Source organism: Crinia signifera, chromosome 9 (assembly GCF_055691185.1).
Source record: "Crinia signifera chromosome 9, ASM5569118v1, whole genome shotgun sequence".
Classification (NCBI taxonomy): domain Eukaryota; kingdom Metazoa; phylum Chordata; class Amphibia; order Anura; family Myobatrachidae; genus Crinia; species Crinia signifera.
The window spans coordinates 8,760,308-8,772,728 of NC_139225.1; the positions used below are offsets into that span (position 1 = coordinate 8,760,308).

General features: G+C 49.4%; 1 protein-coding gene across 4 annotated transcripts in view; it reads left to right on the plus strand.

Moving 5' to 3' along the window:
* Nucleotides 1-1,585: 1,585 nt before the first annotated feature.
* DENND1A (DENN domain containing 1A) overlaps nucleotides 1,586-12,421 on the plus strand; it is a 593,192-nt gene continuing 582,356 nt past the window's right edge. For 2 of the 4 annotated variants that reach the window (XM_083161012.1, XM_083161011.1), the window contains exon 1: nucleotides 1,587-1,845. In XM_083161012.1, the coding sequence (XP_083017138.1) occupies nucleotides 1,829-1,845 (17 nt within the window). In that variant the 5' untranslated portion in view covers nucleotides 1,587-1,828. Of the gene's footprint in view, nucleotides 1,846-12,421 lie in introns of all 4 variants that reach the window. The other 2 variants (XM_083161010.1, XM_083161013.1) reach the window with 2 other exon arrangements.

Consider the following 12,421-nt stretch of genomic DNA (forward strand, 5'->3'; position numbering starts at 1 on the left):
AAGCGACATGGAGGTAGGAGGGCCCTGCTCACAAGCTTACAATCTATAGGGATAATAAGAGGGATACATAAGGATAGAATATCAAATTTATTCATAATTGCCTACCTGACCCCCTCCTTCAGGGATGCAATGCTGTGTTCCTGGACTTCCCTGGTAATGTATGATTGCGATCACCTGTGGGGAGCTAGGTAATTGATAAGAAAGGTGTTTCACCACAGGTGATGGTAATCCTACATTACCAGTGAAGTCCAGGAACGGAGGATTTTCAGTACTTTTGTATTATCTGGGCGCCCGATATATTGCATCGCATGCCACTAATTAAGGCATGCGATGCGATGGCACCCGATTTCAGGGGTTTTAAAACCCGTCTGTACAATTTTAATATTGCGTTGCATCGCATGCCATTATAATGTAAGGCAATGCGACGCGATCATGCCCGATTTGGGCTTATTCCCATGTTAAATGCCCCCCCAGACCCGATTTTTAATTGTATACCCACCCTGATGGGTAATGAGTATGTTAAATGCCCCCCCATTGTTAACGCCACCCCACTATCAATGCCAACCTGAAGCGTGGCGAGTGTAGCGAGCCCGCAAGGGACGGCGGTACGCGTCCTCCGACCTTTTCATACCCCCACTATCCACGTCGGTGTGGAGTTGATTATATATAGTGTTGCGAGCGCAGCGAGCCACCGTGCCCAAAGCGTGGCGAGCGCAGCGAACCCCGCGAGGGGACGCGGAATATATGTGAAGTAATCCGCATCCTCTCGCCACGCTTTGGGCCTGGTGGCTCGCTGCGCTCGCCACACTATATATAATCAACTCCACGCCGACGTGGATAGTGGGGGTATGACAAGGTCGGAGGACGCGTACTGCCGCCCCTCGCGGGCTCGCCACACTTTGGGTTGGCGTTGATAGTGGGGTGGCGTTAACAATGGGGGGGCATTTAACATAGTCATTACCCATCAGGGTGGGTGTACAATAAAATAATCGGGTCTGGGGGGGCATTTAACATAGTAATCAGGCATATGGGTTCAATTAAATCAGGCATACTGTACAATTAAAAATCGGGTCCAAATGCGTCGCATGTGATGCAACCGATTTTTCGTTGTACAATGCCCTACGAGTAAAAAATCGGGCGCCCAGATAATACACAAGTACCGGATTTTCTACCTGAAGGAGAGGGTCAGGTAGGCAGGTATGGCATCAGGCATGTCCAAACTGTGGCCCTCCAGCTGTTGTGAAACTACAAGTCCCATCATGCCTTGCCACAGTTTTGCTATTAGGGAATGCTAAAACTATGGCAAGGCATGCTGGGATGTGTAGTTTCACAACAGCTGGTCTATACATGCTCAAGCACAGGTCACTATATCAGCCTGAAGCATGGAAAACCTTAAACCGTGGACTGCTGAGGTGTCTGGACGATCCAGCAAAACCCCGCCCCGCCCGTGTCACTCCCGTCCCTCCTCCCCTCACAGACCCTGCTGTCAGCCGGCAGCTGTAGTTTATATTCTCCCTCCCGCATGCCCATTGGCCGAGCCTCGGACGTGAGCCCTAATGGCCCAGTCACGGGGTGTCTCCGGGCCCCGGTCACTCCCAGAGTGTGACAGGCCCTGTCTCCCTGCGCACTGCGCCATGGGCTGAGCCACAGCCTGCCAGCCGCCCGGTGCACGCTGGGAACTGTAGTCCCTGCCTGGTGTGGCTGCGAAGACTAGCTGCATTCACCGAACTACGACTCCCAGCAGCCAGTGCGGCTGGTTCGCGGCTCCGTGACCATGGCGCTCTGTGAGTGAGGGAGAGCACCCCCCGGACACCGGACACCGGAGACAATGGGCTCCAGGGTAAAGTAAGTGTCCGGGGACTGGTCACATGACGGGTTCTTGTTGTCTGGGTGCAGCATGTGGGGTATTGTCAGCAGAACTTGTGTATACCTGTAGGATGGTGTCTGTGTATGGGCATTGCTGTCTGTATACATGGGGAAGGGGAGGTATAACCAGATCTATCTATCTATCTATCTATCTATCTATCTATCTATCTATCTATCTATCTATCTATCCTGCAGGGGATCTCTGCATTGTATACTATACAGATACATCACACTCCCATCTAACAGCAGTAAAGTCTCCTCCTGTAACATTAATACTGAGTATTCTGGATAATGCTGCTACATTGTATCAGTATGCATTGACCCAGAGCAGGGATGACATCAGTATTTTGCTATATATTTTGGGGTCTAGGTAAAAACCCAGACTAGACCAGCTCCATTCATCAAACTGACATTCCCATGGCCCCCCAGCTGTTGTGGAACTACACATCCCAGCATGCCCTGCAGCAGATTTTATATGATGGATTGCTAAAACTGTTGGCAGGGCATGCTGGGGCGTGTAGTTCCACAACAGCTGGAGGGTCATGAGTTTGACGCCACTGTTGAAGTGTCTAGGGATGGCCATGGATGATTAGAAATCATTGAGGGTTTTGTGGCCGATGTCGAATAGTTTTGCCATCGGTGGGGGAGAACCAGATGTTTTCCCACCATCGATGTCAAGCTTAAACGAATAGTTTTGTTTTTGCTTTTTTCCCCAAGGTGCCGGGACACAGAGCAAAGCTCCGCCCCTGATACCCGTGAAGCCCCACCTCTGTATTTTCATAGGCCCAATCAATCTGCGAAAATGGATGACCATCGATATGTAAAAACATTGATGGTCATCCATTGAATAGTACTACACTATCAATGGCCAGTTGTACTTTTGCCATCAATGGCAATGACTGACATCCTTAGGGGTGTCCTGTCTGGGGAGGGGGGGGGATGGGGGGCTAGTTATGGTCTGGGAGGTGCCTGATAGCTGTCACTTGGACTGGACACTACAAGCTCTAGATGGCTGGATCCTGTCCGGTCTGAAGTTCTGGGATCTGGTCCGGTTTTTACCCATTCCCTATGTTTTTCCCCCCAGATTTTTTGACCCTTGCATTGGGTGCAACCCGTTCCCAGGGTTCATGTACAATATAAGGGGTTTCCTGTTCCCCTGCCATGCATGAGAAATATTTCTGCAATACATTGTTTGTTTGTTTGTTTGTTTTTGTTTGTGTTCTTTTATTTTAAATGACAAACTTTCAGTTTTGCTTAACACTACAGTAGTTGTCAATACAGTATATCCCATTTCCTCTCACATGATGTCTTTAAAGTGTTTTTCACACTGTTACTGTACATTGCTTTTGGATGCATCGGTATTTTCCAGGACAAGTAAGTATCTGTCAAAGGAACTTCCCTCTAGCTGTCACCTTTTGAAATTCCCAAAATTCTTTGGAAAAAGCTGCTTGTGGCAAAACTGTACTTCTATTCTGTTTTTATAACTAGGAATATTGATCGCTGTTTGCAACGTGTATGATATGAGGCCTATGCTAACATGATTCCATTAGTGAAAGCTTCACTTTTCCTAATACATGACAGCGTAATGGGATGATGTTATGACAAGAGGCCTTTAGTACACCTTTCATATTAGAAATGGTTTTCATTGTGTAATACATGAGATTTGTAACCTATTTGTGTAAGTATACATTCCTGGAAACATGCGGATGATAATTGCACTTCTGGAAACATGCGGATGATAATTGCACTGTAATACGTTAGGGCTGATTTGGTGTAAGACAAGTGATTGTTTTTGTAATCCTGCAGAGTTTCCGCTTTCCTTTCCAATGATCCTCTGCCCAATAAACTATAAACCTGCAAATACCTGGGTTTTTGTTGCCAGGGCATAGAGCATCTCGGCTCTACAGACCCCATTCATACTGCACCTTAGACCTGGGAAATTCCCATGTCTGCCCAATTCACACTGCTTTCCCTGGTCTGCCTGCCAACAAGTGTGTGGAATCTAAGAGCAGCTTTGATTGGCTGTTTAAAAAGCAGCTTTGAGTAATGCATTGAGCTTGCTTTTTTGCATCTTGTGAGAAAAACCCAGGTCTAGCCTGTTCACACTGCCATACACCGGTGTATTACCCAGGCATAACCCTGCAAAAAACTGTGTGTAATTCCCGGGGCATTACACCCGGGAATTTCACCAACACCCGTTCACACTGAGACGGGACACAGGAAATGACTGCTTGCCCTGGCAAAAACCCGGGTTTTTGCTGCAGTGAGAATGGGGTATACTATGGGCCATGCCGCTGCCACATACTTATCATTTTAACAGTTTCATCCTTTTTTGGTAAAACACAAATTGTGTTTAAAACACGAGGACGTAAAAATAAAATTGATGTATGTAAAATCAAAGTAAATAAGCTTATTTTATAGGTAGATTTTTTTTTTCTTTATACCTAACACATTATCACAAAATGTAGTTGTCAAGAAAAGTCCAACAAAGTTTTCCACTTGGTAATTCCCTTTGAATTCCAAATTAAAAGCCTTTGTACATTTTGATCAAACCCTAATAGAAAAAGCCATATTCAACTTTTCAGTCTATGTTGTAAATGCAAGATACACTGCTACAGTGCAAATTTTTATTTATTTGTTACATTTTCTCTACCGTCCAATGGGATACTGGGCTTCACTACTATGGGGATTGAGACCTCCGCAGGAGAGACAGGCACATAAAAGAACTTTCAGTGTGGGTGCACTGGCTCCTCCCCTCAATCTCCCTCCACTAGTCAGTTTTGAAAAATGTGCCTCAGGAGAGGCAGTGCTTCTGGATGCTCCAGAGTTTTTTCTACATTTATTTTCAAGTTTGTTATTTTGGGGCGCTGTAGTGACCACACAGCTGTCCTGCTTCGTGGGTGTCAGGGGAAGGGTCAGTCCCCGGCCTCTTCAGGTGCAGAGCTGACCCTGCTACAGGACAATCCAGTCCTGCGTGGGACTTGTCACCGCACAGCATTGCGCTGTAGCGAGCAAGTCCCCTAGCCGCCGCACACCCCTGACAGGTCTGAAGACATCGGTGGTGAGTACAGGCTGGGGGTCCCACAAGGGGTCCCCGCAGCCATTGCTGGTGCGGCTAGACGACGGCTAGTAATGGCGGCTCTCCAGCAGGGACCGCGTGAACACCGCGTCTGAAAACTGGCATAGGGGTGCTGCCGCTGGACCACCAGGGACACCCCTCAGGGTATAATGTATGATATATATTTTACACCTTTGATAATGTCAGTATAAATACATGTAAGCGCCAGCTCCGTGTAAGGGGGCGGGGCTTCACTCAGAGCGGGACCAAGCTCTGCTGGGCGCGCGCTGTCACTTCCTGCTTCTTCACACGCTGCCAGACTCCATTACAGGGCTCCTCACTGGCGTGGTGGATCCGGGTACTTGCAGCACGGCAGAGACAGCAGGTTTTTTATAGCGATCTAGCGCTGCTGCGCTATCTAGCTTACTCAGACACTGTGTTGTTATATCACTGTGTTTAGCGTTACCAGCTCACCCAGATCTGTGAGTTCAGGTTAAGGGTGCACTTGGCTCCCCAATTGCTCTGTTTTTTCCCCACTGATTAGTTACAGACACGGTAAAGCAAGCACATAGTCTGTTTTCACTCAGAGGAAACACATCCAGCAGTGTGTGCACGTGTGTGACTGCGTGGGGGTTGTGTTTGTTACTACAGACATTGTAGTATTATCTCATCATGGTGAAAAAGTTCACTTGCATGGTGTGTAGCACCAAGTTTGTGCCCAAGTCACAGTCCCAGGTTACTTGTGAGGCTTGTATGTCACCACAGCCCAGTAGTGCTGACACCCAGATCAGTGGGGTTCCCCCACAGCTTGCGGGGCAGTCGCAGGCAAACGAGCAGGAGCCTGCGTGGGCCTCCAACATAAAAACCTTGTTGGATTCTGTGGCTTCACAGCTTTCCACTAACACTCAGCAAACGCAGAGGGTTCAGAGGGAATTGTCCATGTTAGCTGCCAGGGTAGATATTCTTCATACCCAAAATGTACCTCCTCCTCCCGCACAGCCTCAAAAGAGGCAGGCTACTGCTATGGATCCTGACACAGATGAGGACGATGAGGACATATTGGAGGAGGGTGAGGAGCAGGGTCTGCAGGAACCAGCTCCTGAGGCGGCAGTGCATGGTCCCGAGCCCCTTATCAGGGCCATTAGGGATGTTTTAGATCTCCCAGTAGAGGCATCCACAGAAGGAGATCCTTTCTTCATGACTCAGAAGAAACAGCCAGTGTACTTCCCTGAGCAGGCAGAGTTAGAAACTGCTTTCAGGGCTGCATGGCAAAACCCTGATAAGAGGTTTACTCTTTCAAAATATCCCTTTGAACCTGTGGGCAGAAAGAAATGGGAGGAGCCACCGGTAGTGGACTCCTCTGTTTCCCGCCTCTCTAAAAAGGTGTTGTTACCAGTCCCAGGGGTATCCACCCTTAAGGACGGGGCGGACAGAAGGCTGGAAGCTACCCTCAAGTCCATATATACGGCCAGTGGGGCATCCCAGCGTCCAGTTTTAGCCAGCTGCTGGATGGCCAAGGCAATTCATACCTGGTCAACCCAGATTCAGGAAGGGTTGTTGGGTGACATGACTGTGGCCCAGATAGGGGACAGCCTGCGTCACATTCAGGATACCGCAAAAATCCTGTGCGAGGCACAAAAAGAATTGGGCGCAATAAACGCGCGCAATTCAGCCATGGCGGTTTCAGCCAGACGGGCCTTGTGGCTGCGTCAGTGGTCTGCAGATGTAGACTCAAAGAAGAGTGTGGAGGGTATTCCCTTTACAGGAGAATGGCTGTTCGGCAGTGAATTAGACGGTTGGATTTCCAAAGCCACGGCAGGAAAATCTACCTTCCTTCCATCAGCCCCCACGGTTGCAAAGCGTACCTTCACAGGTGCTTCCCAGCAGTCCTTTCGTGGGAACAGGTTTCGCCCCAAGGCTAGGGGCGCCTCCAATGCCAGCAGGGGCACGAGAGGCAAGTTTAGGAAGCCTAACACCTCCAACACCCAGGACCGTCCAAATGCCGCGACTTCCTCTAAGCCTGCAGCATGACGGGGTTTTCCCGCCACGAGACTCTCTCGCGGTGGGAGCGCGATTGTTGCATTTCAGCCATGTGTGGGACGCCTCGGGTCTGGATCCCTGGGCCAGGGGTCTCATTTCACTAGGTTACAAGCTGGAATTCGACAAGCCCCCTCCCAAAAGATACTTCAGGTCGGCACTTCCAGCATCCCAGGAAGATCAGGTGCTCCTTCAGGGGGCCATTACCAGGCTGCTTCAGTCTCAGGTAATTGTACCGGTGCCAGACACGGAGCAGGGCCAGGGCTATTATTCCAACTTATTCCTGGTACCGAAGCCAGACGGCTCAGTAAGACCCATCCTGAACCTAAAGTCACTGAACCCCTTCCTGCGCGTGTTCAAGTTCAGGATGGAGTCCTTGCGCTCTGTGATCGCCAGCCTAGAAAGAGGGGAGTTCCTGGCCTCTATAGACGTCAAAGACGCCTATCTACACATCCCTATCTGGCCCCCACACCAAATCTATCTCAGGTTTGCCTTGGGGAACGACCATTACCAATTCCGGGCGTTACCTTTCGGCCTGTCGACAGCCCCGCGGGTTTTCACAAAGGTAATGGCGGAAATGATGTCCCTACTCAGGCTCCGGAGGGTGAATGTAGTGCCATACCTGGACGACCTGCTAATAAAAGCAGGGTCGGCGGAGGCTTTAAGCAGTGCTCTCAATCTGTCCATACAGGTTCTAAGAGACCACGGGTGGATCCTGAACATGCCCAAATCATCGCTGGTTCCAACCCAGAGGATGGTTTTCTTGGGCATGATCCTGGATACGTCGGAACAAAAAGTCTTTCTGCCGATGGAAAAAGTCACTGCAATACAACAGCTGGTCAGGGAGGTCCTACAGTCACCTCTGGTACAGATCCATCTTTGCCTCCGGCTTCTAGGCAAGATGGTGGCTTCATTCGAAGCAATACAATTTGGCCGCTTCCATTCCAGGACTTTTCAACTGGACATTCTGACAAAATGGTCCGGCTCCCCCCTGCAGATGCGCAGAAGGATTGGCCTGGCAACAAGAACCAGGATCTCGCTACAGTGGTGGCTAGATTCATCCAATTTGTTGGCAGGCAGACGGTTCCAGATCCAGGACTGGATTCTGGTAACCACGGACGCCAGCCTGAGGGGCTGGGGAGCTGTGACACAGGGAGTCCGCCTACAGGGTCGATGGTCTCCACTGGAGTCAGGCCTTCATATCAACAAGCTGGAGTTGAGGGCGGTCTACTATGCCCTGTTACAGGCAGCTCCATTGTTACAGGGAAAAGCGATCCAGGTCCAGTCGGACAATGCCACCACTGTGGCCTATATAAATCGGCAGGGTGGTACCAAGAGCATGCCTTGCATGAGAGAAGCGTCAAAAATTCTGTCCTGGGCGGAACAGAATGTCCAGGCCCTGTCTGCCATTTTTATCCCGGGGGTCGACAATTGGGAGGCGGACTTCCTGAGTCGTCACGATCTTCACCCGGGAGAGTGGGGCCTTCACACTCAAGTGTTCAATGCCATAGTGGATCTGTGGGGGCTCCCTCAGATCGACCTGATGGCTTCACGATTGAACCACAAGGTAGCAATGTACTGTGCACGGACCAGAGACCCAGGGGCGATAGCGGTGGACGCTCTCACCTGGACCTGGGATTTCCAATTGGTGTACCTCTTCCCACCTCTCCCATTGTTGGCTCGGGTGCTAAAGCGGCTCCGGCATCAGGGGACGGAGGCCATACTGGTGGCACCAGACTGGCCAAGAAGGGCCTGGTACGGGGACATTCAGGCCATACTAGTGGAAGACCCGTGGCGTCTGCCCCTAAGAGAAGACCTGCTCCTCCAGGGCCCGTTCGTCTTCCAGGACTTACAGCGGCTACGTTTAACGGCCTGGAGGTTGAGCGGCAGATCTTAGTCCACAAGGGTCTACATCCCTCTGTCGTCACTACAATGATAAAAGCCAGGAAGCCGGTGACGGCGTCTCATTATCATGTAATATGGCGCAGGTATATTGCCTGGTGTGAGAAGAATGACTTGCCTCCGGCCAGTTTTCGATTAAACAGTCTGCTACGTTTCCTTCAGGCTGGCCTGGATAAGGGACTCAGATTGGGTTCCTTAAAGGTCCAAATCTCCGCACTATCTGTGTTTTTTCAGAAAAAGATTGCGGCCTTGCCGGAAGTCCAAACCTTCTTACAGGGGGTGCTGAGGATTCAGCCCCCCTTTGTGCCTCCCACTGCACCATGGGATTTGGAAGTAGTTCTTACTTTCTTAAAATCAGCCCGGTTTGTCCCACTGGAGGAGTCTGAGCTGCGACACCTCACTTGGAAGACTGTTGTTCTACTGGCTCTAGCTTCGGCCAGGAGGGTGTCCGAGCTCGGGGCTTTATCTTGTCGAAGCCCTTACCTTGTGTTCCACAACGATAGGGCGGAACTCAGGACTAGACCACAATTCCTTCCAAAGGTGGTGTCAGGGTTCCACCTAAACCAACCTATTGTGGTCCCTTCTAGCGCGACACACCCAGATATACCAGATACCTTGGATGTGGTTCTCACCCTTAAGGGGTATGTCAAGCGCACAGCTAGGATCCGTAAGACCGACAGCCTGTTTGTGCTTTATGATGCGCAGAAGAAGGGTTTACCTGCTTCAACGCGTACCATTGCCAGGTGGATAAGATGTACTATCCAGCAGGCTTATGCATCAGCTGGTTTGTCGCTTCCTTTTTCAGTAAAGGCTCATTCAACCAGGTCTGTAGGTACCTCTTGGGCGGCTGCTCGAGGGGTGTCGGCAATGCAGCTATGCAGGGCCGCAACTTGGTCAGGGCAACACACGTTTGTGAAGTTCTACAAGTTTGACACCCTGGCCAGGGAGGATTCCCAGTTCGGGAATGCGGTTCTACAGCAGAATCCGCACGTTCCCACCCGTTCTGGTAGCTTTGGGACCTCCCCATAGTAGTGAAGCCCAGTATCCCATTGGACGGTAGAGAAAATAGGATTTTGGGTACCTACCGGTAAATCCTTTTCTCGTAGTCCATATGGGATACTGGGAGCCCGCCTCAGTGCGGCTTTTTCTGCTGTCAGACCTACTTTATTGTTAGGCTTATTGCCTTGTTTTCTATAGTATGACTATAGATTTGTTCTAGTTACAGGTGTCCTCTTAAGTTGTTAGGATTCACCTCTTTTATATGTTTTTTGTTCGTTTGGGTGTGCTGGATGAATCTCACCACAATACATTATCACATACTCCTCACATGCTCTCCTTCGGCACAGTTTTTGCATTAACTGACTAGTGGAGGGAGATTGAGGGGAGGAGCCAGTGCACCCACACTGAAAGTTCTTTTATGTGCCTGTCTCTCCTGCGGAGGTCTCAATCCCCATAGTAGTGAAGCCCAGTATCCCATATGGACTACGAGAAAAGGATTTACCGGTAGGTACCCAAAATCCTATTTTTTTTGCAGTGTCACTGCAAACATTTTTCATTGGAACATTTTGACTCATTTTCATGGAATGACCCTGACTATTCAGGAGGCCTTAGTGTTGTAATCTGTTCTAAAATGTCCATGTGGAGTTCTCTGTAACTGCATCAAACTATACATAATGCTGCATTGCCATGGTTGCCTACCTGACCCTCTCCTTCAGGGAGAAAATGCTCTGTTCCTGGACTTCCCTGGTAATGTATGATTGCCAGCACCTGTGGGGAGCTAGGTAATGGATAAGAAAGGTGTCACCACAGGTGCTGACAATCATACATTACCAGGGAAGCCCAGGAGCAGAGCATTGTGTCCTCCTGGAGAGGGGCATGCTGGGAGGTATGGATAATGTATGATTGCCAGCACCTGTGGGGAGCCAGGTAACTGATAAGAAAGGTGTCACCACAGGTGCTGGCAATCATACATTACCAGGGAAGCCCAGGAACAGAGCATTGTGTCCTCCTGGAGAGGGGCATGCTGGGAGGTATGGATAAAGTAGGATTGCCAGCACCTGTGGGGAGCTAGGTAACTGATAAGAAAGGTGTCACCACAGGTGCTGGCAATCATACATTACCAGGGAAGCCCAGGAGCAGAGCATTGTGTCCTCCTGGAGAGGGGCATGCTGGGAGGTATGGATAATGTAGGATTGCCAGCACCTGTGGAGAGCTAGGTAACTGATAAGAAAGGTGTCACCACAGGTGTTGGCAATCCTACATTACCAGGGAAGTCCAGGAGCAGAACATTGTGTCCTCCTGGAGAGGGGCATGCTGGGAGGTATGGATAATGTATGATTGCCAGCACCTGTGGGGAGCCAGGTAACTGATAAGAAAGGTGTCACCACAGGTGCTGGCAATCCTACATTACCAGGGAAGCCCAGGAACAGAGCATTGTGTCCTCCTGGAGAGGGGCATGCTGGGAGGTATGGATAATGTATGATTGCCAGCACCTGTGGGGAGCTAGGTAACTGATAAGAAAGGTGTCACCACAGGTGCTGGCAATCCTACATTACCAGGGAAGCCCAGGAACAGAGCATTGTGTCCTCCTGGAGAGGGGCATGCTGGGAGGTATGGATAATGTATGATTGCCAGCACCTGTGGGGAGCTAGGTAACTGATAAGAAAGGTGTCACCACAGGTGCTGGCAATCATACATTACCAGGGACGCCCAGGAACAGAGCATTTTCTCCCTGAAGGAGAGGGTCAGGTAGGCAAACCTGTGCATTGCTTGACCTTACAAACCAGGTGTCACCACTGATTAACGGGCCATGTTATTTTTCTAATACTGAATGTCTGGAATCTGTGGATTGTTACACTTAAATAGTTATTAATTTATTAATGTTCATGACATTACCAATGTTTGTAATATACACTAATCAGTAATACCCCGTTCTCACTGCTAGGCAAATTCCCGGGTGTGGCATGTCGACCTGATAATTTGCTGTTTTTTGTTTTTTTCTTGTCAGTGTGAACGGTTCATCCTGTGCCAAAATTCCCAGGTCTCCGACCCTACTTTTTACCCGAGTTGGAGACATGGGTATGCAGACACGGGTTGACCTGTTCACACTGCAAAAAAAACTGAGTTAAACAGCAAATTACAGAACTGCTTCTCCCGGGAATTTGCCTTAGCAGTGAGAACGGGGTCCGATGCTACAGTCCCCCGGCATTTTCGTGTTGTTCACATTGGCAGTGTGAACGTGACATAAGTAAGAGTTTATGCAGACTTGAGCTTTAATGGAGGCCCTATTCTTATTCTCGCATTACTTTTTCTGTAGTATGTATTTAAGTTATAGTAATACCCCAATACTAATTAAGAATGTAAGCTCTTGCTTTTCTATCACTTTTTGTTGAATTGAGTGCTCCCGTTATATGTTCAACTCCCTGACAAGTCTTTCTGAGCTGTGACATAGATTCATGCTATTTTAATGTAATGTACATTCTGGCATCTTCAGTTTGACTGCCAATTTGGTATACTTAACTCTTTTGCTAACATCATATCTATGGGGGGGGGGTTGTA